Genomic DNA, 25,908 nt, shown 5'->3' on the forward strand with positions numbered 1-25,908 from the left:
AATTTTCGTCCCTAGGGTGATTCGCATAATATCACTCTTACAGGAATTAGCCTCCAAATTTGTTGATAATTTTAGTAAGTATGTCTGAAATGTGTGTCAGTTTCTGCCACGTGTGTAGAGTATCTATCATATTCATTTGTCGTATCCATGTTCGTTCATGTACAAAATTCATCCATTTAATCCTGCACTTTGCATTCAATTATTCCTTTTATCATTCTGTGTTGTTTTCTTCCTCCAAACATTTCTTTTCTCTCTCATTTTCATTCAGTTCTTCCTAAATTTCCCTTCTTTCTCTTTCTCTCTCTTTAATCTCCACTCATAAAGTTGCCTTTTTGCACTTCTGGGTTGGCTTATTTTTCATCTATCATTGTTTCTTTTTCTTTTCCTTTTTGTTTATTGTAACTTGTGTGTGAATCCAGCCAAAAGATTCAAGTCTTGGACGTTTTCTCCTCTTTCTGTCTTGTGTTTTTATTTTTTTTTTGGTTTCCATAAAATGCCACTTACCTCTTTGCTTTTAACGCATTTTTTCTGTATTTGTTTGGTGAGTCCTCGGAAAAATTATTTTTGTTTTTGCTTGTTTTTCCAAACTTTCCATTATTGCTGTTATTGATTTAATTGCTTACCGCACTTTGATGCTTTCTTGTTTAATCTGAGTTCTTCCTATTATTGGAATAAAATATAGTCTCTTTTTCATTTTTTCTCTGATTAATCACTCTTCAACGGCTCGCCATTTTGAATATCAAGTGTTTTTGGAAACAAATATTATCTGAAAAATAAGTGTTTTCATGTTTATTCTTATCTGGGTTGTTATCAAAATCCAATCTTTTCAACTATTTGTTCAAGATCTCTTGTGTGGTCACCTGAAATTTGAGTTCCTTAATCTGGGTTGCTTTCAAAAGTGATGAAAATTGAGAGTCTTGGCAATGGCAAATCTTGTTCCTGGTGTGCTGCTCAAGCTTTTACAACATATGAACACAGATGTGAAAGTCGCAGGTGAACACAGGTCATCTCTCTTGCAAGTTGTGAGCATTGTTCCTGCGTTAGCAGGAGGTGAGCTTTTTCCCAACCAAGGATTTTATTTGAAGGTTTCAGATTCATCCCATGCTAGTTATGTATCTTTACCTGATGAACACAATGATTTGATTCTTAGTGATAAGCTTCAATTAGGGCAGTTTATTCATGTTGAGAGGCTTGAATCTGCCTCTCCTGTCCCCATTCTTCGCGGGGTTAGGCCGGTTCCCGGTAGGCATCCTTGTGTAGGGAACCCTGAAGATATTGTGGCAACTCACTCTCTTGGGTTCCTTAGTAATGATAATAACGATAATAAGAGTATTAGTAATAGTTCTTCAGGGTCTAAGCCTGGAGAGAAAGTAAAATTGCCTTTGAAAGTAGTGATAGGAAGTAATCGAAATCATGTTGGTGAAAAAGAGAAGTTGGGGAATAGAGCTAAAGATGATTTGTTGGAGAAGAAAAAGGCTACTTTGAGTAGATCAAAGTATCAATTATCTAAACAGGCATTGACTTTAGATTTGAAGAAGGAGGGCTTGGGGAAGTTGAAGACTTCAAGTTCTAGGTCAATGCCTTCTTCGCCCACAAGTTGTTATTCTTTGCCTACTTCATTTGAGAAATTCGCAAATGGAGTTAAGCAACATTCAAAGATTAAGGAGTTGGGTAAGGGTACGGCAAAGTTGGGATCAGTTGAAAAGGCAAGTTCTCTTCGTGCTGCAAGTCCCACCACGCATAAGGTACCCATGATCAAGAATATAGTTCAGGGACTTGAACTTGGGGCAAAGGCTTTGAGGAAGAGCTGGGGAGGGAATATGGAGGTGAAGACTAGGGACAATCCAAAGTTGAGAGCTGACAAACATTATACTAAGACTGAAGCTCAAAGTACTTCGGTGAGTTTAAACATTTATTTTAAAATTAGATAGCAAGTTTTCTTCATTGTACTCCTTATTGTGATAAATGTGAGGTTTATAAATTTTTTTGCTCAGCAAATTCTGTTGAAATGTGAGGATATTCTATAATTTTAGAAAAAAAAATTTGTTCAGGTGGTGAATTGTGTTGAGGATCCGAATGATTGTTCATCTTTGATTCCTTTATTTTTGTGATTGCATAATTAATTTTTCTTGGCTTTCGTCCTTAAATTTAATATTTGCTGGGTTATTTATGTTATATTTTATTTTTAACAAACAATTGTGTCCCAAAAAATAATTTAATCCTATTTTTCAGGCTCCTAGGAAAAGCACTTCAAGTGAGAGGTTGCCTTCGAAAGAGGAAAATAAGGTTATATCTGTGAAGTCATCTAAAGAGGAGAATAAGTTTCATGTCTCCAAGAAAGTTCCTGCTAATGGAACTGTGAATGATCAAGAAAAATCAAATAAAACGAGAACTACGATTGGGAGGAAATCAGGAGAGCTGAATAATAATGGTCTACCAGGAAATTTGGTCAAGGTTCCAATAAATAGTAGAAGATTAACAGATGGAAGTGTTTCATGGACTGCACTGCCCTCTTCACTTTCAAAGCTTGGAAAGGTATAAACCATTTGATGACTTGAATATTGAATTTTGATAAGTTCCTTTGCCTTCTGTAAAAGAGTTTCTTTGAACTTTCTGTCTGTTGATTATTATGCCGCATAAATGATAGTACAGTACTTGCTATGAATTTCTTGCACAAACAAATGTACACATGCGTGGATGCCCTTTTAGCAAATTTTGATCTAGTGATTTGTAAAATTGTGCAGCAGCCTTGATTTGCCTCTTAAGGTTTCAAGTCTTTTGCTGAGATATGTTGGATTGATTTTTCAAAATTGTGTCTAAGAAATCAGATTAATAGGGGTGGGGCTAACCTATTCGACAAAAAAGTAATAGATGTGCACATCTCTTTTGCTTTTCTTTTCTTTTTTCTTATTGTATGTTTCCACATTTGCTGTTGCAGGAAGTGATAAAGCACAGAGATGCTGCACAGGCAGCTGCGATAGAGGCTATGCAGGAGGCTTCTGTTGCAGAGAGCTTACTCAGATGTTTAAGGTACATTACTCTCATAACTAATATTGCTTTGGATGGTGCATTACTTGTCTTTGCGCCTTAAGCTTTGGGAAGTACCATATGATCTGTGTAAGACTATTTCATTAGGTTGGGTTGGAAACAGGTCTCAGAGCTTATACGTGGCTGATAATAACAGTTTCTGGATTCTTGAAAAATTGGTAATTAATGACAGAGGAGTATCACATAAATTTGTACAATAAACTCAACATGATAAATTTTAGCTCTGCAGCACTGGAAACAATTTCCCGTTTATTATCTTCTGATTTAACTGTTTCTTAATCTGTACTTGGCCAATGTACAAAAACATTGGCCACATAACTTGATTTTCTGTTTTGTGTAAACTTTCCATAAAGAGGATATATATATCGAAATAATAGGTCAATGAATGCCTTGACCTTGAAGTTAAGGTCAATGAAAATTGGTCAGAATTTTATGGAATGTCTCTGTTTGTCTGATGTTAGTTCATGTGGATGAGCTATTGCTGGCTTTCTTCTTGTCATAGAGTAGGAATTTGTGTCAGCGCTGGCACTTTGATTTCTTTGCTAAAAGAATTGGAAGGGCTGATTATCCATAGTCGGCTTTTCTCAGTTCTCAAATTCCAGTCTCCATGCTTCTTTTTACTGGTTGCCCTTAGCTGAACTCATACTATACTCTCCCTTGGTGTAAGCAAATTAGAAATTGCTGAGAGCATATACTCTTTTCCTTCTACATGAAAGTTCTCTTTGCCTGTGGTGCTGTTGTATATTAGAATTGGTGGAAGACGTACTGCTGGCACCTTATTTATTTCTGCTGTCTATATTATTAGCTTTGTACACAATCTTTCCCATGGCACTTTTTGTGGGCTCTGTTTATTATTCGCTGATTGCTTAATCATAGGTAATACTAATCTAGATCCATGGGTATATGGCAAAATGTGCTAATTTGAAGTTGCTTAATGCAACAACAAATCCTAGCATGACCTTTTGATACCTTAGCAAAATGGTTGGAATTCAGAGCTTTGATAGGAGCTAGAAGGATTTTGTACTTAAAAAATCATGAGCCGGAACCACAAGGAATTGTAATAGTGGGATTTTATAAAACGTAGATTATTTGTATGATAAAGGCTTTTGGTTATTGATAGATGAATGTTCAAGGATGCATAATCATCATAGAATTCTTGTGGCATTCTGGTACTCTTACAGAGACACACCTATGCCCAGGAAATATTGAATATAATGTAAAATATGCTTTTAATTTGCGGCAGAAGTTCCAATACTTTTGTATGATATTTTGATTTTTAGGCAGGTTGATATTGTTATTTATTCTGAATTACATAAAGATTTGCCTTCGGCTTTGATTCTTCTCTTTCTCTGTCAAACTCAATTGTTTTCTGTTATTTTTCTTATTGCAGCTTGTATTCTGAGCTAACATCATCTGCCAAGGAAGACAATCCACAACCTGCGGTGGAACAATTCTTGACACTTCATTCAAGCTTGAATAATGCTCGCATGATTGCTGATTCTCTGTCAAAAATTATACCAGCTGGGTCATCTTTGGATCGTGAGGAAAATCCTTCAGAAGAAGCACTAAAGATCACATCGGATAAACGGAAACAAGTGGCATCTTGGGTTCAGGCTGCATTGGCCACCAATTTATCATCCTTTTCTGTTTTTAGCAAAGATCCTTCTTCAACTCTTGTAACTCCTTTGGCCCCTGCTCTTGGCCAAAAGACTGTCTCCGGCAATCAACCCATGTTAGTGCTGGAAAATTCCACTAAGAATTCCTCAACAAAACCGCAAGGGAAACCCCGCCCAACAGTTGGCTCTAAACTTGTCGCATCAGGAGCTCTTCGCAGACCTGGAGATGGTCCAGCCAGTGGTCAAAAGGCACAGGTCCAACCCTTGTCGGACTGGAATAGAGGAGATGGCCTAGACGAGGCAGTTGACTTGGCCCAAATGTTGCAAATGGAATCCCAGGACTGGTTCCTCAGATTCGTAGAAAGGTTCTTAGACTCCGGTGTTGACACATCATCTTTGTCCAATAATGGTCAAATTGCCGGGATGTTGACTCAGCTTAAAAGTGTGAATGACTGGTTAGACAAAATTGGGAAAAGCAAGGACGAAGAAGCACCCCAAGTATCAGCTGAGACAATCGACAGGCTAAGGAAGAAGATATACGAATATCTCCTTACACATGTTGAATCTGCCGCTGCTGCACTTGGTGGTGGATCGCAATCATCACCACGGATTCGACCAACTGAAGCTAAAACTAAAAGGTGACTTTCCCTTCACCACCTAAAATGCTGTGTTGTCAGTGTATTATATGTGGTATTGAGCTGTCACTTCTGCGCTTTGACACCACCAAGTGGTTCCAGGAGCTCGGCGATTCTATTTATATGTACATAAATCCTACAGGGGTTTGACGTATAGATGTAGTAGTCATAAAGATTATGTAAAGAAAAAAGGCATTGAAGATTTGAAGTGCCTTTTCACCCTCCAGTTTGCATTTGTTTACTGAAATTACACAGAGGAAAACAGTTTGGAGAGTAGAGAGTTGATGATCTTCTGAATATGTATGTTTTGTTTCCATTCAGAATGGAAAATGTTTCTCTTGATTCTAAATTTGGTTTCAAAGTTTTTCCATTGACATTGCAATGTGTATAGTTCGTTCGATCTTTTCAGCACAAGACTCGGGTTGGTATTCATCGACAGGAAATTTTTCAGGTGGGTGAAATCTGATCAGTGGTTTAAAACTAAGAATGATCTAATGGGGTTGCTTCTCCAGTGAAAGGTCCGGACGGCTGTTGAATTCTTTCTTAACCTCTTGGTTTTATTAGCCTCTTAGTTTAATTTTGGATAATTATAATTAACTTGAAACATTGAAAAAAGTGTGTCAAGGAGAAAATATATTCATAATATAGTAGTGGAATCATGCACGGAAAAAATAATTTTATATATCATATATTATATATTAAGTATTATATTATATTGTCTTGTATGATATAATTTTTAAGAAATTAAATAATAAAATATTAGTAAAATAACTAAAAAATGTAATTGACATGTTATTATTTTAAAAAATATCACAAATATTTTAGAAATTTTAAAATTTTTCATATACACTATTATTATATTATCATTTTTTTTAAAGCATATTGATTTATATTGATAATATATATCATATTATATGATACATATCATATTATATAATATATTTATTATATCATATTAATTATGATATATTTTATAATACGTATTATTTTTTATTTGTATTATATTTTATGATATATATTATATACTATAAGATACTAATAATTATACTTTAACACCGAACCAAATTTATGTGAAAGTCTAATAAAGGAAAAGTCATTAGAATATGATGAAAATATTTTCATTATGAATAAGTAAGATTATAAAGTGAAAAAGAAAGTGCATTTGTATCTTCCTACTTTAGGCACTCTTTCTATACATCTTTACACATACTTTTACATAAAATGCCTAGCCCGAGTACTTGATACGCATACTTGCAAGTAACATACATATAATAGGTTGCATTTGTTCTACAAGTATGTCATACTCGTTTGTCGTTTTTTTTCTATTCACTAACTTTTATATTTATCAAGTGTAATCAACAGTTTATCCGTAGAGTTATGTGATTCACATTGTCGGGGTGAAACTCTCACACTAGATATTTTCTTAAAAATTTACATCTCGAACTCATATTTTTATGGTTTAAATTTTAGAATTTAGAACACCACTATTACAACAAAGTGCTACAAAACATTGATATTATGTTGTAGTAACAATTATGATGCAGCCGGCCGGGGAATCAATAGACTGCATTTTGGGATCAAAGTGTAATTTTTGAAGAATGAGAGGATCAATGACATTTAAAATTACACATATCAATTAATGACAAAAAATTGCTTACATATTTAATAATTCTAAAAAAATATTTTATTCGGAATTCCGTATTACACAATTATGAATTGATATGGTTAATAATAATAATAATATTTCCATGAGCTATAAAAATCAAATTTAATAGATTCCCCTAAGTCCATAAAAATCTAAAGGGAACACTTAGCCTCAGGACGAAAATGTAGTTTTTATAAACCTAAGGAATGGAAATGTACTTTTTAAAAGCATTGTGCGGTTACATAAGGGCCAAACTGAGAGAGCTGGCCAGCCCTTGCTTTACGGTATACTCGAATATTTTAGCAGGAATGCTACTGAACAAGAAGATGAAGAAGAATCTAGAACTTCTCCTCCTACTTTCATCTCTTTTTTTCCGTTGCGTTTCCTCTGAAATCTTCTTTGAAGAGCGCTTCGAAGGTCAAAATTTATCATTTCAGTTCACAATCTTGATGATTATCTAATGAATTGATCGTTATAACCAAAGTTTGAAAATCGTTGTTTTCTGTTCAAACTTGTTAGATGGATGGAAAAGCAGATGGGTTTTGTCTGACTGGAAGAGAGCTGAAGGAAAAGCCGGAACTTTTAAGCACACTGCCGGGAAATGGTCTGGAGATCCTGATGATAAAGGTGTTTGCTTTTATTATTAATATCACGAGAGTGGTTCAAGTTCATTTTCACCTGTTAAAGATACAGTTATACAAAATCTATTGTTTTTTCTGCATAATAGAGTTCCCTTTTTTAAGTGTTCCTTATTGTTAACTTCATTACGCAATATTTTGGGTTTGACTCTTCTATGCATTGTTTCCACGTTTTGTAGTTGTAAGTCACGTATTTGTCGATTGAAGTAGTGTTGTGTTCTTGGTTCATGCATTTTTCTATGTTTAGTGTTGTCTCTTTGTGGTATAACTGTTCATGTCTTTCCTTGTGTTTATCTATGGTAATTTTTTTTTTTCAATGAATGGTCTCAAAAGGAAAGGAGATATTTGATTGTTAGTTTAAGATTTGAGGACATGCTAGGTATGGTTATGAAAACGATATTTTGAAGATGAAAGTAATGAAAGGGAAGAGTTTTTTGAAAATAACAAAATATATGTATTTTAGCGTGATAGTGGTACAAGTTCACGTTTAAAACTTACCAAAGTGCAAAATTACATGTAAATAAAGTATGTTGGTAAAATCAAATTTTTATTTTTCTTAGTCTCCCTTGTAATTTAGTTCATTATGCATGTAATGTTTTAACTTTGGTCTTACAACCTAAGCAAATCTCACATCACTTGGAAATGTTAAGATAAAGACTTGTTGAATTACTTGTGAGTTTTTTAGTTGTCAAAACACATTTTAGGTTGTAAAACCTAAAAACAAAATGTCAACAGTGGGTCAGACTATTCGACTAAAATGTTAAAAATGGTATCAAAGTCACTGTGAACTTATAAACTATCAAAACACGTTTTGGGTTGCAAAATGGACCACGATGTTAAAGATATTTTTTTCTGCATTGTTTCCAAATTGCCATGTTTTGTAGATCATGTTGTTTCTGGATTGAAGTAGTATCGTGTTCCTAGTTCATGCATTTGTGATATTGTTTTATCTGCTAGTGATTTATATACAGTTCACGTTTTCATTGTGTTTTCCCTTTGGTAAAGGTTCTGTTTTCTGTTTGTTTTGTTTTCGATGAATGATCTAAGAAGTGAATAAGAAATTCAATTTGGTAGTTTTAGATTTGAGGATATGCTCGGTATGATTATTTAAGAACTTTATTTTGAAGAAGAAAATAATGAAAGGGTAGAGTTTCTTTTTTAAAAAAAAAAAAACAAATATAGTATTTAATATGTGAGCACAAAGATATTTTATTTGATGTTCATATTAGTTTTAGGAATCAAATATAAATGACTTAGAGAATACTAATTTAAAATATAAAGGCTTTTTTATCTTTGGTTGCTTTCTATTCCTAATTAGGGAAAGAAAGATCTTGCATTTTCTGAAAATGGAAAATGAGAATATGTGCTGAACACAGATTCTGCATTTTAATTACTCTAGGGAAACAGGAAAAAATGTAACAAAATGCTCCTAACAGACCTGCAGTTTCTAACTGAATAGAAAATGAATAACTTTTACTGGGTATATGATGGAATATCAAGTATTTTAGTATATAGTATTAAATTACTTGAAATTTGAAGAACTTGGTGGGTTTGACTTTGATGTTCATTGATGCATATTTTATCGATCAGTAAGAAATTAAGTGTATTGAAGTTCCATGCTTATATGTAGTGGAAATACATAGGACCGGGTTTAGTTTCTAACTTAATAGCAGCCAATGGATTAAATGATTAATTGTTGTTTTGGTCCAAAGGGCTATTGGTAAACTTATGTTTCGTTTTTTGTGCTTTGTTGACCTTTTGAGACCAATAAAAAAAACCTATCGATTAATAACTTCATTGAACTTAAGGCTTTTATATTTGCAAGTAGGAGGAGGTGAACACCACATTGCTGTGGGCCGTTGGATAATAATGAGAATATTTGGATAAGATAAAGTGGCATGTCGATTGTTACTGATTACCCAAGATTGCTGATCATAGCAGATACTGATGATGCTTGAAAGTCTTGCAGGTATTCAGACTTATAATGATGCCAAACATTTTGCCATATCCGCAAAGATACCAGAGTTCAGCAACAAGAATAGAACTCTAGTGGTCCAATACTCTATTAAGTTTGAACAGAACATTGAATGTGGTGGTGGTTACATTAAGCTTCATTCTGGTTATGTGAATCAGAAGAAATTTGGTGGTGATACCCCTTACGTGTATGTAAAATTGTTGTATTTTCCATGTGGCATATGCATTTTTGCAGCTTAGGCCCCCTTTTAGTATGGGGGATTGGACTGGATTAAACACAATAATACCTTGTTATAATCTGGACTGGACTGCATTCCAGCTTTACTTGTACAACTTTTTTGAAAGATTTTTAATTTGTAACTTATTTTTTACTAGATATATAATCATTTATTACTATGGTCATATAAGGTGAAAAAATGGTTTTTCACTGTAGTTCACTGATGAAAAAGCTTATACATTTAATATAAGTAGTATTATGCGGTCATTGTTTTTTGTTCTTAAGATTACTAGATAGCAGTATACGCAATGATAGTCCTCTGACTTTCACTTTTTTTTTATGCAGTTTGATGTTTGGACCAGATATATGTGGCACACAGACAAAAAAGCTTCACGTTATACTGTCCTATCAAGGGCAAAATTATCCCATAAAAAAGGATCTCCAATGTGAAACAGACAAGCTAACACATTTTTACACGTTCATTCTTAGGCCTGATGCCAGTTATAGCATCCTAGTTGATAACCGAGAAAGAGATTCAGGGAGCATGTACACAGATTGGGATATACTTCCCCCCCGGAAAATCAAGGATGTTAATGCGAAAATGGTATAACCATGAGCTCTTATGTTCTTTTTGAATTGTGGTATTCATATTATGAAATATTGTTACCATGCTAGTTTTGAAGCTCTGGATATAAATTTTTGTTTTTGTTTTTGTTTTTTTTGTTTTCTGAAGATTTTACTTATCATTATGAAACCACAACTTGCTTGAGTAGAATTTTCATTATCATGTCTAAGCTATCATTGTATCTCTTCTTATTAGAAAGCATCAAGTATTGCTTATTTTAGGCTTGCCGCTTCTCTTACTTCGTATATATTTCCATTCACAGCCAGCAGATTGGGATGATAGAGAATACATTGATGATCCTAATGATGTAAAACCAGAGGTATGATGTATGATTCTCTTTCATATTGATTGCTGAAATTGTATTTAGGAATTGTTCCACATAAATTACACTTATATTTACCTGTCTTATTATTGCAGGGATATGATTCAATCCCGGCTGAGATTCCTGATCCCAAAGCTAAAGAGGTTCGTTGATTGCTTAAGAATTTCATCAATTATGTTGTCTTCCATTCCTCTCCAGTCTATTTAGGGAGATTCAAGACATTCAATTTACCAAACCCACCAGAAATTTCTTTCTTTTTTGTTTTTGTTTTGTTTTTTAATTTTTCCTTCCAAAAGGGATGTGATAGATTGTGGTTATATTTTCTTAGGGATTCCAACTCCTATATTTGCCCTGTAGTTTATCTTGCTGAAAGGATGACTCTATTATCAATTAGAATAGGTTATATGATTTTTGTCTAAGTTTATTTGTCAGTAGAAAGCCATAGGAGGAGAAATAAATTTATGACAATGCATGTCCTTATCTTCTTGTTGTTGATAGCCTGACAACTGGGATGAAGAAGAGGATGGAATATGGAGGCCACCTAAGATTCCGAATCCAGCTTACAAAGGACCATGGAAGCGCAAGGTGTGCTCAAGTTTCTAATAGAAAGCTGAATCAGACCTTCTTGTTGCAATTTCTAAATTTTGAATTTTTTGTGGTACTGCAGAGAATCAAGAACCCCAACTACAAGGGAAGGTGGAAGACTCCATGGATTAATAACCCAGGTAAATCTCTTCAGGGACTAGATGGTGTCACTTGTTGAAGATTTGAGGAAAACCATTTAAATGTTAGTTAAAAGAGAAATAAAATTATTGTATGGAAAAGTTGATCAGGTATCCAGGTGGAGTAAATTTAAGTTTAGAGTTGGACCAGATTGTATGGTAAAACTGCTGCAATCCAGTTTGGTTGAAACTCCTATTTTCAAGGGTACGAGCCAGTGGTTTGTGCTAAAATATTAATTTGATATTGCCTCAAGTATCTGACCAAGATTTGATCCAGCTGAATGTAGGGTGCATACAAGGCCCTGGCCATGTGCCCTTGAACCTTGCCTTTGACCAAAACACAATAATAATGATTTAAAAAGTAAACTTTGTATATGAAAGGTCATTAATTTAACCTCTTAAAATCTCGTATAGATCAGTTATTAGACCAAACATAAAATTGTAACGACTTTTTAACAATTTGTTCATGTATCCAAATAATTTAATTGTTCTTGTAGCATAAAAGTTTTATATTTTTTTTTAGAGGAAAAAAATGAATTGATTGGTTAGCAAATAAAGTCACTTGGCTTTCCTGCAATAAAGGGATATTTTTTTTGGAGCAAGTATTCATTAGTACATGCGCCTGTGCATCTGTCCATGTGTTTGGGTGCACTTGTTTTCACCTAGTATCTGAACAATCTTGCACTTATTGGAAACTTCACTCTCTAAATGTAATTTGAAACATTGAATAATTTCCCCACTTATCTTTGTCCAGAGTTTGAAGATGACCCTGACCTTTATGTGCTGAAGCCAATCAAATATGTGGGAATTGAAGTTTGGCAGGTAAATAGCTTGAATATTCTTGTGTTTTTTCTAATAAGAATAGAAGTGCAAATTTAAATTTCTGATATCTACATATTATGATATCATTCCAGTAGTTTCTGTCATACATCAACAGTCTTTGACCTACAGCATTATACTGTACTTTTTCTTAATAAAGTTAGCTATGCTAGAATTAGTGGATCGTTCGTTGCATTGCAGGTGAAGGCCGGCTCTGTTTTTGACAACATCTTGATTTGTGATGATCCGCAATATGCGAAACAAGTTGTAGAAGATATTTGGGCGAGCAACCGAGAGGTGAGCCACAGTACTCTGAAGTCTATTTCTATTTCTTTTTCATTATGGGTTTGTTGTTTAGACCTCTTATACATCTGTATCGATTCCCACTTCTAACCTTGTTTTATGTTAAAATTCAGGCTGAAAAAGAGGCATTTGAGGAGGCAGAAAAAGAGAGGAAAGCTCGGGAAGAAGAGGTTTAGTTAACTTTCCTTACTGGGTTTTGCAATCAATGTCACAATTATTCTCAATTGTATTTTCTGAATCTTGCTTTAACTAATGTGTGTTATTGTGCAGGAGGCTAGAAGAGCTAGAGAAGAAGGTGAAAAGAGGAAGAGAGAGAGGAATCGTCGTTATGAAGAAAGGAGCCAACGCAGAAGGGTAATGTGTCTCACATTTCCTCTCATCCATCATTTTTTTCTTTAGACTGTGATTTACTTCTTATTGTTATTCTTGATTTGATTTAACACAATCACCCTTAGTCTATTTTTCCTTTTTTCCAAGTAAGTGAAGTCCTCTATTAATTGCTTGCTTGTCATTTAGCTGAGTGTCTTTGCTTTGTTACATTGGAATTTTCGCAACTTGTAGAGCTTCACCAAAATTTGGTCTTTCTAGTAGAAGTATTTGTCAAAATAAAATTTAAAAAACTGGACCATCCTTGAAAGATCTTGTTTTATATATGAACGAGTTTGATGAACGAAAATGATGAAATACATGGCTGCAGTTGACTTCATTGGCTTTCTTAAGATTATCGTTGAGTGAATAACCAGTGCAGTTTGTTCTGTCAAGAAACAACAGAACAAATTAGTAGCTAAAAGATGAGAATGTAATTTTGCAGAAAAACATCTAGTTGGTTGGATGGTCCTTCCTTTCTATGGCCTTGAAATATTTTACACATGGTTCACTTGTGATACTTCTGTTGCTTTAATGAAACATGAATTTGATCTCAAAGATTTTGGTTTTGCAGCGTGACCGCTATGACTTGGATGATTACCATGTAAGTGTTGAAGACACTCTCTCTTCTCTGTTTTTTATTTTCTTCATTTCTATTCTATCCGTCCAAAGAGTATTCTGCTAATTCTAATGATTGATATGGAATATGAGGCTGCTCGACTTGGTGCCTCTCCTCACTTCCCATTTATTTCATGCCATGGGAAGCCTTGTCTTTACACCTCTTGTAAAATCAATTTATGAACTTGCATTTAATGTTTGGATTGAAGGCAATAGGATTTTCAATAGAACAATGCAGGTGATGAAACAAGCATTACAACTGAAATACAACAACTAGTGCTGTAACATGATAGAATTCTGAAGGTTTAGGATTTTCCTCAAAGTTTATTGAGTTTTCCTACCTCTGAGAGATTGTAAGGATTGATAGGGATCTCAATTCCAAACTCAAATTCACTAAATGCATTTGGTGGTATTCTAGGAGCATGTGAAGTTAAGAGTATCGTTATGATAATATTCCCTAGGCCTTTCTCTTTCAAACTTGGGTTCGTTTAGTAGGATCGGGGTATTTCTAGCAACAAGTGCAAATATCAGTATGTGAATCCCATTTCTCTAAAGATTAATGCTACGCGTACAAGTTCTCTTATTAATGGATATTAACAAATTGATGTGTTATCATATGATTCGATGATTTAATTATTTATTTTATTTTTATTTTAAAATTATATCATAATACTTGGGGTTTGTTTGTATCCGTTTGTAAGAGCATGTTTATTCATGAAGTATTACATGATTATTAGTATTATACAATACAAGTGAAAAACGATATATACCTTAAAGTATATAAGAAATTAATACGATACGGTTGGTGATTATACGATATGATACATCGTGCTTTGTATATGTAATTTTATCAATACAAACTTATACACCGTTTTGGAAAAGTGATGACGTGACATGAGTGTATCTAATAAATTTTAAAACTTTGTAAGTGTTTGTGATAGTTTTTAATATGATAATGTGATAATGATAATTCGTTATTATTTTATTAGTATTTATTTATTTAAGTGTTCTCTATGGAAACCCTAATATTTCCTTTTTTATCTGGCAGGATGAACTATGAGCTAGATCTTCCTCAATTTACAAGTATGTGTTACTCTACTTGAAAACTAAGTATGTTTCACATTTCTTGAGGCAGAATTTTTCATCATGTAAAACTCACTGTTGCAAAATTTTTTTTTTTGTTGTAATATCATAATCAAAATGGGAATGATTTCCCCATCTTAATGAATTGATTCACTTGCTAGCATTGTTGGGGACTGGATTTCATGTATTTTCTCTTTGAATTTGACATTTTTATTCAAATCGAAGAAGGAAACATATTAGCGGATATTTGTGATCTAACACAAACTAAATATTTGATGGAGATTTTTTTTTTCTTTTCTATTTTTTTAATCATAGTAGACATAGCCATAGGTCTTGCCAGGGTGAATTTGGTGTGGTATGTCGTGGCCACGAGTTGTGTCGTGTCGAGGTCCTCCAAAGGGTGGGTCTTATGGTTCATGTTAGCCTACAACATTGCAAGCTGAGGGCACCCATGACTCGTGCCTCTATGGGTCTTTAGTAGATTGACTTGTGTATGTTAACAGTTATATTATATTTGAGTAATATTATATATATTTATTTTAAGTAAATTATTTAATTATAAAATAATATATATTAAAGATGTACTTATTTATATATTTAAATAGGTATATATAATTTTATTATTTTATTTATTAACGTTTTAAACAAAAACGGTTTCGTTTTCGTAAGAAAAAGGGAGAAAGAGTGGCTAAGGAGAGAGAAGTTAGAAAAGGGAGAAAATGCATTGTCTCTAAAGAGTTAAAAACCCTTGGAAGAGAAATGAGTATTTTTTAAATTTTGAGTATAACAAATTATTAAATTTTAAAATTAAATAAAAAATATAATAATTTTTTAATTTTTTAATATCTTTTAATTAAAATGATAGTTTTACCATCTTATCGGACATTTGAAAGTTAAGGTATTGCTCTTGTCCCTGTAAGGAAATATATTGCTGTCCCGTGACAAACTTAGATCCAAGAGTGGGTAAGACAAGCATGGCTCAACACCACCCATCATGTAATGTTTAAAATAAAAGGCCAAAGGACTATTTCCCACCTAAGTTATGCACATTTCTTAAGTTTCCTCCCGTTAATTTTAAAAATCTCGTTTATTTATTTGTGTATAGTTAAAACTAACGGTTTCAAGAGTAAAATCGTCATTTTGTTTGTATTATAAAAAATAAACTTAAATTTGACTTAATTTTGCCCTCTAAATCCTAAAAACTAATAATTTCACTTTAATCCAAGTTTTAAAAAACAGTATTTTTTTTCTTAAGGTTTCCAGTTTTCAGATTCAATTTTCTGGTGTTGTTTCTTCCTCTCCAGCACAGTCTTCTTCAGGCAACTCTCCGGTGTCAAAGAGAAAGAAACGACACCAGAAAATTGAATCTGAAACTAGATACCCTAGAAGAAAAATGTTATTTTTTAAAACTTGGGTTGGGGTGAAATTATTAGTTTTTAGAGTTTAAGAGGGGAAAATAAAATAACTAACGGACTCAGTTAATTTTTACAGCCCATGGGTGGGTAAATAAGATTTTCAAAGTTAACATGGGAAAACTTGAGAAATATGCATACTTTGGGTGGAAAATAGTCCTTTGGCCAAAATAAAAAATAATTTTAATACCATACATCTTATTTTCTTTATAAGGAAATTCATTAAACTAAAATTTTAAGGCATGAATACAAAAATAATCAGAGCTCCCAGTTTTTATATATATGGACATATATGAAACGTTTATTTAGGTTATTTAATTTTTTATATTTACATCATTTTATTTAATTGTGAGTTAATAAAATATTTTTTATAATTTTTTATTTTTAATAGTGATATGATAAATAATATATAAAATGAATTTTCACTTAAGGTTTCGTTATAATGACATTATATGTAAAGTGGATTTTCACTTGTACTTCAATTTTTGTGGTTTCAATTTGACATCTCAACTCCCTTTTTGGTAAAATTTTAGCCAATAATAGATAAGAATACTTTGACATCGTTTATATCCATCTAATATTAATTTGTTGACTTTCCTACTTCATCTTATTTTTTTTTTAGAATTGGATTTGAATCAAGCTGGTCTAAGTTCATTTTTTAGTTTGGTTTGAACAAGTTCGAAACAAATTCGAACCTAAAAGTTTTATATTATCTAACTTGAATTTAAAGGTATTCAACTTACTAAACTCACGAACTTGGAGAGAATTGATTTGAGTCAATTAAAATAATATTGTTTTAATCAATATATATTAAAACGATATTATTTTGATCAATTTTGACTCAACTATAGTTGTAAGTCGAGTTCAACTCAATACTATAGCCAAATATAAACCAATTCGAATTCAATTCCTTCTAAATCAAGTCGACCTTGAGCTCTACCTCAAAGGTCTTAGTCTTTGGCTCAATAGAATGAGGATCATTTTGCTTACTAAGGCTCTCATTCACTTCAATAAGAATAAAAATATATCATTGATGTCTTTAATAATTCAAACAAAATTTTATTTTATATGATCAAATAATATAATGGGTTGATCAAATTTTCTGCAAAATTTGATGTATTGTTGCGAAAAAATATAGTTAAACGATGTATTATTACATTCACAAATACATTTCGTGAAACAAAAATACGAAATAATGAAAATTAAAATAATGCAAAAATAATATAGAGTAGAATACGAAAGAAAATTGTGAATAAGATTGAATTTGATTTGAGTTAAGTCTGAATAAAATCTAATTTAAGATCAATTTGAATTTTAAAAAGCTATTTTGCAACTAAAGAACTGAGCTTCGAATTCGAAATTTAACTTAAACTCAATTGTTTGCATTGATTCAAACTCAACTCATAAAAACAAATCGAATCTTTAACTTTAATTCAATTTATTCGATCCAAATTTAAATTTAAACTCAAACAAGTATGTCAAATTAGAAATCGTAAATTTTACTTCTTTAGATATAAAAATACCAAAAAAAATCTCAAATCGGGTGTTTACTAAACATTTTTCGGATATTACTACATCATCTATGCATCGATTCAATCACGTTAAAAATTTTATATTTCAAGTTATTAAAGGTGAATGAAAGAGAAAATTAGGAAAATGATATATGTATTTACGAGAGATTTTTATTTCCAATTTTGTCCTTTTCTTTCACCCACTTGTAACTCTAACATCCACCCATGTCTCTAATGAAAGCGTCGTGGTGGATCCCATTTAACACATTAAATAAATAAACCTAATAAAATCTAACTTTTCTCCACCAAATAAATTCATAAATAAAAACTAATGATTACTAAAATTCTCAACCTACAAAAAAATGAAATCATAAAATCAAGAATTTTTTGTCCCTGAGGTTTAACAACATAACACAATCCTCCTAAAAATTTGAAACAACAAACTTTTGGTACAAATAATTGGGTAATATCTAATACAATCAAACTGACAAGTATCGTATGATTGAATAATTTTAAATTAAAGATAAGATAAATAATTAGTAATAAAATTATATGCACTAAATTTTAAGTATCAACTTAGATACCAAAATAATATATTATTGTATAATTTAATGATTTTAAATTAAAAATAAAATAATACTATCTTTTCAGATAGAATAAAGCAAAGTTTAGTAAAACTGGTGGAGTATTAAAACTTTCAGATAGAAGACATAGATTTGAGCCTATCATCTGAATATTTAATTGGATACTAAAAAACAAAGTAGTATCATTAAATAATGACATATTATCTAAATATTGATAATATATCATTCGAATATCAAATTAGATACTTAAATCTAGGTGTACATAACATTGCTTAATAATTGGACCACTTAATCACCAATTATTGCCCATTGTTTTTATATGTTATATTACTCATTTAAAAAGTATAGATTCCTCTATTATTATTATTATTATTATTAATTTTGGTATATGATTAAACAAGTTTGAGTTATATGAAAACGTGACATTCAATTACATAATGACATATCATCATTAGTACCCCAATTAATATTCATTATAGGTGTACATAGTATTACTCAAATTTTAATATATAAATAATTATGAAATTACTTCTCGGTTTTAGTTAGTGTTGGATTCAATCTAAGTTATTTAAGTTTGAATTCGAGTTTAAATGAAACAAGTTAAGTTTAAGCTAATTATTAAATTCGTTTTCATAAAACAAATTGACTTCAAATCTATTTAAATATTTGAGTTTAAATTAACTTACACCAAATTTAAAGTAAAATTATTTTCGAATCGAGTTCAAATCTCAACTCGTAAATTCAAACTAGTCTTGAATTAGATCTTGTTTGAATTGGACCCACATTGAATCCAACCCTAGTTTTATCAATAAATTTAGGTTAAAATTTTTGTCTTTAATTTTGATATAAAAAATAATATTAAGGTGATTGTGGTTATTTCTCTAATTATAAGGTAAATCGAAATTTATTTATACTTTAGGGGGACAATTGTCAATCGTCTTTATAAAAAGAATAATTCTAATTTAGTGCCAACTGCCAACCCCACTGAGAACAGCCGGGAACCACTTTCTCTTTATAATAAAAACTCTCCCTCTCTCTCTCTCTAGAAATCCCCCTCTCTCTCTAGAATTCCTCTGAGAGAGAGATGCAAATCATCTCCAAAGCTTCATCTGCTGCCATGGCCTCCTTCACTTGCTCAAGGGTCTTCTTTCTTTTTCTCTCTTTTTGTTTTCTTTTGGTTTTTTATTTGTGTGTTTTTTTTTTTTGGTGTGAAATTCTCAGTTCCTGCATGGTTTGGGTTTTAGGTGGCTTTTTGAGTACCCTATTGTGGCCTGGTTTGTTTATGTGAAGATGGTTTGGAAAAATAGTTTTTTGATGTGTGTTCTCATGTGCCCGTGTGGTGAAATCGGTCAAACGAGAGAGTAAATAATGGAAAAAAAGAAAGATTTTGTTTTGGTTTATTTTAGGTTATTTGCTTTATTTTATTCTAGTTTTGCATGTGGTGAGGTGAACTAGTGCGTTATTTATTGCAATTTTTTTTCTTGGTGTTAATTTTGTTGAATGTTGGTACTAGATTTGCATAATAATAAGTGTAATTTGATGCGGTTTTAGTGCAAAAGAATACGATGTAAAATTTTTGAACTTGATTACACATGTAAATTTTAAGCAAGTTGAGTCCTATGAGGCGTGATTTTGGTATGGATCTTATCATAGTCTTTGTTAAATGGCTGGAAAGACAATTGGGTTTATTGTTGATACGTTCTTAGGAAATTTTTAATGCTTGTATGGATAGAAGTCATAGTGATATACTTATTTAATTTGTGATAATCAAGTACATTATAAGCACGATGGGGTGATGTAAGTTTGTGATTTTGATATGAATCCTGGCATAGTCTTCGTTAAATGACTTACAGATCAGATGTTGTAATGAATTTGAAATGATTTATTGGAGCACTGTATTAATTTGTGAACTTTCAAGTTTATCACTATTGAATGTTGTGATTTTGATACAAATCTTAGCATGGTTTTGTTCAATGGCTGATAGGTTACATGGGATATTTTGTTGGTGTGTTTTTATGAAATGCACATATCTATATGGAGAAGTCATAAAGTTATCTACTTGATGATTTTGTGGTAATTAATTTTCGTTAGTAATTTGTTTTCTTGTAATTTAGGGGACTAGCGGGCTTTCTGTATTGCCAGGAACAAGGCAACTTTGCTTCAGAAAGGGCCTTTTGTATGGTTTTATGAGGCTGTTGTCAATACCATTCAAGACATTGCATTTGGCTACTAGTCGTTCGCTTAGAGTTGCTCAGTTTTGCAGTGTTTCTAACATGTCTTCCTCATTGCAAATTGAATTGGTGAGTTTATCTCTTGTGTCAGATTTATGTATAACAGCTGCTTTATTTGCTTTTGATTCCCCTTTTTATTGGTTTTGGTTTAATGGAATTCATTAATCTTGATTTTCTAAGTATCCTTCACAACTTCTAATTATCCACTGTGTTTGAAGCATTAAAGTAAAGGTTTCATTTTTTATTAACTGTCTTTACTTTTTTGTTTAGTTTGTGAAGGTTTCTCATCATCTTTTTGGCCTTATTGGATTACAATGAGGGCGCCTTATATAAAATACTTGAAGTACCTTCAATTTTTATTCACAGAAGGTTATTCTAAATAACCTGCTGGATCTGATGGAGGAATATCAAAGTTAACACCTCATTAGCTTTTCATGTTTGTATCAGATAAATGGTTTGGTTTTAATTAAATATCTCATGATTGATTGTCAATACCAAAACAACAACTGAAATTGTGTTTTGTGGTACTTGCAAGCCCTCCTTTTTGCCCTTTTTGTGCTCTCTTACGTTGGTTTTGTACTAAGAGGGAGTCCAGTTAACTGCATTATTGATAAGTAAAGTTACATATGGATGAGGTCAAATTGCATCTCCATAGATGTTATTTTGTCTGCTACCTAATTCACTTTCTTATTTTAGGTACCATGTCTCAGAGACAACTATGCGTATCTTTTACATGATGTGGACACAGGAACAGTTGGAGTTGTTGATCCTTCTGAAGCTGTACCTGTTATAGATGCTTTGAGTCGGAAAAACCGGAACTTGACATACATACTAAACACACATCATCATAATGATCACACTGGTGGTAATATGGAGCTAAAAGCAAGGTACGGTGCAAAGGTATGATTATGTTACCGCTCTATCCTTTTCTCTGCAGTTAAACTTAAAATGAGTAATTGACTCTTGAATGAACATCAACTACTGAATTGAAAAAATTGTTTTAAGATAGTCAGGTGTTCACACATGTTAAATGCAATTTTTTCTTTGAATTTTGCATTTATCCAGTGTTATAGGTTTGCACTTCATGTGAAGAATAGTGCTGTGTCCAATCTGTTTCTTTTGAAGAAAACCCTGATCTGTTTCTAAGATGGAATTCTCCATGAAGTTTATAGATGACGATGGCATGTGCTACCACATCTTGAAGAGGGACATCTTTTAAATGATTCTGTTCTATGATGACTTTTGTTCTTTGAAATTTATGCTTTCCTTTGGTGTTTGTAGGTGATTGGCTCGGCAATAGACAGGGATAGGATTCCTGGCATTGATATAGTTTTAAATGATGGAGATAAGTGGATGTTTGCAGGTCATGAGGTGCATGTGATTGAAACTCCTGGTCATACCCAAGGTCATATTTCATTAATCTATCACATTATGAAATTATATGATAATTTCAGAGGCATTTTCTTACTTAAAAACATAGATGAAAAAAAAGTTTTATTTATTATGCCACTGCCATGTCCACTTTATAGTGTTACATTGATAGCTGTATAATTGAGCAATATACTAATGGAAGATCATATGCCCCTTTTCAAAGTACATTAATTTGGTTCTTGTAGATTTTTTTTCTTTATTGACAGTGAAGGTTGATGCAATGTGGCTCTATATTCTTTGTAATGGACATCCACACCACTCATAATGGTGGGGACTAAAACATTGATATTGACATTTTCAGAGTGCCCTGAATAGATGAATACTGCCGACCAAAATTTTCTTCTTATCCTCACGAGTGTGGCTTTGCATGCCTATATACCACTGATCTTGGTATAGAATATTTCCTTTTTTCTGATTCGCTATCTTGGCAATTGCAAACAGGTCATATTAGTTTTTACTTTCCTGGATCGGGGGCAATTTTTACTGGAGACACTCTATTCAGTTTATCATGTGGCAAGCTTTTCGAAGGAACGCCTGAGCAGGTAACTTTTATTGCATCTCTAAAAAATAATATATATAGTTTGTGAAGACTTCAAATTCTTAGTGAAAATAGAAAACTCAATTGTTTTCATCGATTGATCATGAATTTGTATATGAAAATGGTGAGTCTCTATGTTGCAGATGTTTTCCTCTCTTCAAAAGATCATGTCTCTGCCTGATGATACAAGTATCTATTGTGGCCACGAATACACAATGGTTTCTTTCTCTCTCTCTTTTGGCACTTTGCCAGAGTGTGTGCTTGATTGTTTCAAGCTAATTTAATTGTAACCCTAATTTGGTCTACATATTGTGACAGAGTAATTCAAAATTTGCATTGTCTATTGAACCGAACAATGAGGCCCTCCAATCTTATGCAACCTATATAGCTCAACTTCGCAACAAGGGCTTGCCCACGGTAATTTCTTAGACTTTCTTCCTTTAGTAACTGGATTATAATCTTCTTAGAGAACTTAATTTTTTGCAGTTTTGTGACATTTCTTTCTTAACAAGAGGCATAATTGTATGAAACAACATTACATTACCTTAACCATTGAATATAAAAGCTTTTGCCATGGCAGTTGTCAAGTTCCATGCAACATTTAAAACCCGTATCAACTAGTCAAACCACTTCGATCATGTTCAGTGTTTAAACTTGTATTAGCCATTGAACCAGATCGATCTAGGGCTAAACCGGGAGAATCACATTGTATCTCAGTTCAATAAGCTATTGCAAGGATATGCATCATATTTCCAACACACAATTCTACTTGATTATATGTTGTTATAATTTTTATTTAATTTTTTGTAACTGAATTAGATAATAGGAGGAAAATGCAAGACTTGAGACTTGAATCTAAGTTTGTATGGTGGCAAATTTGTCATTTTAGGCTAAATTCGTTTTATGTTGGATTAAGCCAGTTTAATTTATATGTAAATTTTTTAATTATGTCAATGATGTTAACCAGTTCAACCGGTCAAGACCTGAACCGGGCTCTTGACCGGGTCTGAAAACATTGGTTCCATCTTACAAGTTTTACAACCTGGCCAGAGATAACTTAAATGTTTCTTCCTTCGTATCATTTCACCTAGTTATGGATGTATTCTTGTTCTTATGACCTGGCTTACTTGGTTGTTCTTTCAGATTCCAACCACAATAAAGATGGAGAAGTCTTGCAATCCATTTCTTCGCACTTCCAGTCCTGAAATCCGGCAGTCCTTAGGTATTCCAGACTCAGCAAACGATTCAGAAGCCTTAGGCATTGTCCGTTGTGCGAAGGATAACTTCTGAGACTCTTGTGCTAAGGTTACGATCAAGAGCGTTATTTTTTCAACACAAACTACGGCAAATCGGTACGAACCCTAAATGGATTAGATTAAATTTGATATGTATCTATTTTCAATTAGCATAATCTAGCATATCAAATTTAATCTTAAGTATGTGCGAACTAATAATGTTGTTGATCTAAGACTTTACTTGTTAATGTTGTCTCTTTGTATAGAGAGGTGAGGTGATATATATTTCAAATAATTTGCCAATGTTCTCATTGTAACTCTCTTTTCCCCTTTTAAGAGTATAATGTTTGATTTGGATTTTGTGCATGTTTATTCATTTCTTGGCCATTTGAAAGGCCAAATGACTATTGCCCACCCAAGGTTTGATGAAATGAGAAATTTTCGCTTTTAAGTTTCAAAAAATCAAAATTTCATCCACAATTCACCTCCGTTAGTGAATTAATATGCCAAATGACTATTGCCCACCCAGGGTGCTTCCGTTGTTTTAACAAAGCTTAAGTGGGAAATAGTCTTTTGGCCAAATTGAAATGATGAATGTCCATATTTATGACCAAAATTAAAGAAAAATCATAGTATATGTTCAACTTCCTTTCATATTGGTAATTATTTTTTTTGAATTTAGAGTTAATTTTACAAAAAGTAATACTACGGGCGATGAGCATAAACATAGGTATAAATAGGGATAGATTTAAGCAATGTCGGGTGTTATTTGAATTCGATCTAGATTGAATCCAACCTTATTTTTACGGTTGTCGAAGAAAGTTGGAAGTAGCGTAAATTAGTGAAGTTTCTTTCCCTTTTAGGCTTGCCAACCAACAACCTTATCAAGACAACCTTATTCCATAAATATAAAGCGAAATGTCATGTAAAATTAGAGTAGAGGGAATGTCTTTTTCATCTACTCTTGCAAAAGAGGTTAATTTTTTACCAATAAAATATATTACAAAAATAAATAATAAAACATAGATCATAATACTAATTAATACATATAAAAGATTCAAAAGGATGAAATTGAAATTTTATTTATTTTATTAAGAAACAAATGAAGACCCCATTTGAGTAGATTTTCACTGATATTTTAGCTAAATTTCAATTTTTTTAATATAGTTAAATAAAAGGCCAAACAACTATTTCCCACCCAAGGTTTAGCGTTTTCTCAAAAGTCATCTCTTTAACTATGGAAACACTAAACACCTACCCATGACCGGTTAGATTTAACCAAACCCTAACGGTGGTAGGGGTAAAATCGTCATTTTTACTATAATATTAAAAATAAACTAAAATAGAATCTAATTTTACCCCCTTAAACTTTAAAAACTAAAATTTTCCCCCAGCCTAAGTTTTAAAAAATGGCAGTTTCACCCTAGGGTTTGGTTTTGAAATCTTCGACGATCGTTCCGGCTCCATTGCCGACGGCCTCTCCCTCCCGAAGCAACCTCTCCTTCCGACGAATGTTTTCCTCCCATTTGGAGGCTCGATCGACGTCGGCTTGGCCTTGGGAGACGAAGAACTTCGTCGGGGAAGACGAAGTTCTTCGTCTCCCAAGGCCAAGCCGACGTCGATCGAGCCTCCAAATGGGAGGAAAACATTCGCCGGAAGGAGAGGTTGCTTCGGGAGGGAGAGGTCGTCGGCAATGGAGCCGGAACGATCGCCGAAGATTTCAAAACCAAACCCTAGGGTGAAACTGCCATTTTTTAAAACTTAGGCTGGGGGAAAATTTTAGTTTTTAAAGTTTAGGGGGGCAAAAGAAGATAAAATTTTCAGGCGTTAGGGTTTGGTTAAATCTAACCGGCCATGAGTGGGTGTTTGGTGTTTCCATAGTTAAAGGGGGGACATTTGAGAAAACGCTAAACCTTGGGTGGGAAATAGTCGTTTGGCCTAAATAAAATATAAAATAATATATTTTTATATTTATTTAGTGGTACATTTTATATGTGGATAGGTTAGATTCCATTTGGGTCATACTTGAATATGAAATCAATTTGAATATACAATATTTAATTTAATATTAATAAACTAAAATTTAAATTAATTAAACAATTTTAAAATTTGAATTTAATATGAATTAACTTAAATAATTTATAAAAATGAATCTAATTTCTTAAGTAACTTAAATTTTAGCTCAAATGGCCATGCCCAGATGTGGATAGGCTCACCTAACGCAAACATCCCTTTATTTTATTTTATTTCATATTGAATAATTAATTTATCTTCACCTAAAATTGACCAAACTTTCTCCCTTCAAAGAAACTGACAACGTAAATTCTTGTGATTT

General features: G+C 32.6%; 3 protein-coding genes across 3 annotated transcripts; all 3 read left to right on the forward strand.

The window, feature by feature from the left end:
- Positions 1–253: 253 nt before the first annotated feature.
- On the forward strand, positions 254–5,669 carry LOC123221126. The gene is made up of 4 exons (XM_044643837.1): positions 254–1,898; positions 2,233–2,535; positions 2,939–3,030; positions 4,439–5,669. The coding sequence occupies exons 1-4, from the start codon at positions 924–926 to the stop codon at positions 5,304–5,306; spliced, it is 2,238 nt and encodes a 745-aa protein (XP_044499772.1). The 5' UTR covers positions 254–923; the 3' UTR covers positions 5,307–5,669.
- Positions 5,670–7,135: 1,466 nt separating this feature from the next.
- Positions 7,136–14,877, forward strand: LOC123221137 (calreticulin-3-like). Its single transcript, XM_044643856.1, has 14 exons — positions 7,136–7,361; positions 7,464–7,571; positions 9,552–9,744; positions 10,119–10,377; positions 10,661–10,717; positions 10,816–10,863; positions 11,219–11,305; positions 11,388–11,445; positions 12,197–12,264; positions 12,463–12,558; positions 12,678–12,734; positions 12,835–12,918; positions 13,505–13,534; positions 14,597–14,877. The coding sequence occupies exons 1-14, from the start codon at positions 7,151–7,153 to the stop codon at positions 14,606–14,608; spliced, it is 1,368 nt and encodes a 455-aa protein (XP_044499791.1). The 5' UTR covers positions 7,136–7,150; the 3' UTR covers positions 14,609–14,877.
- A 4,233-nt stretch (positions 14,878–19,110) lies between these two features.
- Positions 19,111–23,939, forward strand: LOC123221138 (probable hydroxyacylglutathione hydrolase 2, chloroplastic). Its single transcript, XM_044643857.1, has 8 exons — positions 19,111–19,279; positions 20,253–20,438; positions 21,066–21,269; positions 21,651–21,774; positions 22,242–22,342; positions 22,482–22,556; positions 22,657–22,755; positions 23,482–23,939. The coding sequence occupies exons 1-8, from the start codon at positions 19,223–19,225 to the stop codon at positions 23,626–23,628; spliced, it is 993 nt and encodes a 330-aa protein (XP_044499792.1). The 5' UTR covers positions 19,111–19,222; the 3' UTR covers positions 23,629–23,939.
- The last annotated feature ends 1,969 nt before the right edge of the window (positions 23,940–25,908 follow it).

Source organism: Mangifera indica, chromosome 7, assembly GCF_011075055.1.
Source record: "Mangifera indica cultivar Alphonso chromosome 7, CATAS_Mindica_2.1, whole genome shotgun sequence".
Classification (NCBI taxonomy): domain Eukaryota; kingdom Viridiplantae; phylum Streptophyta; class Magnoliopsida; order Sapindales; family Anacardiaceae; genus Mangifera; species Mangifera indica.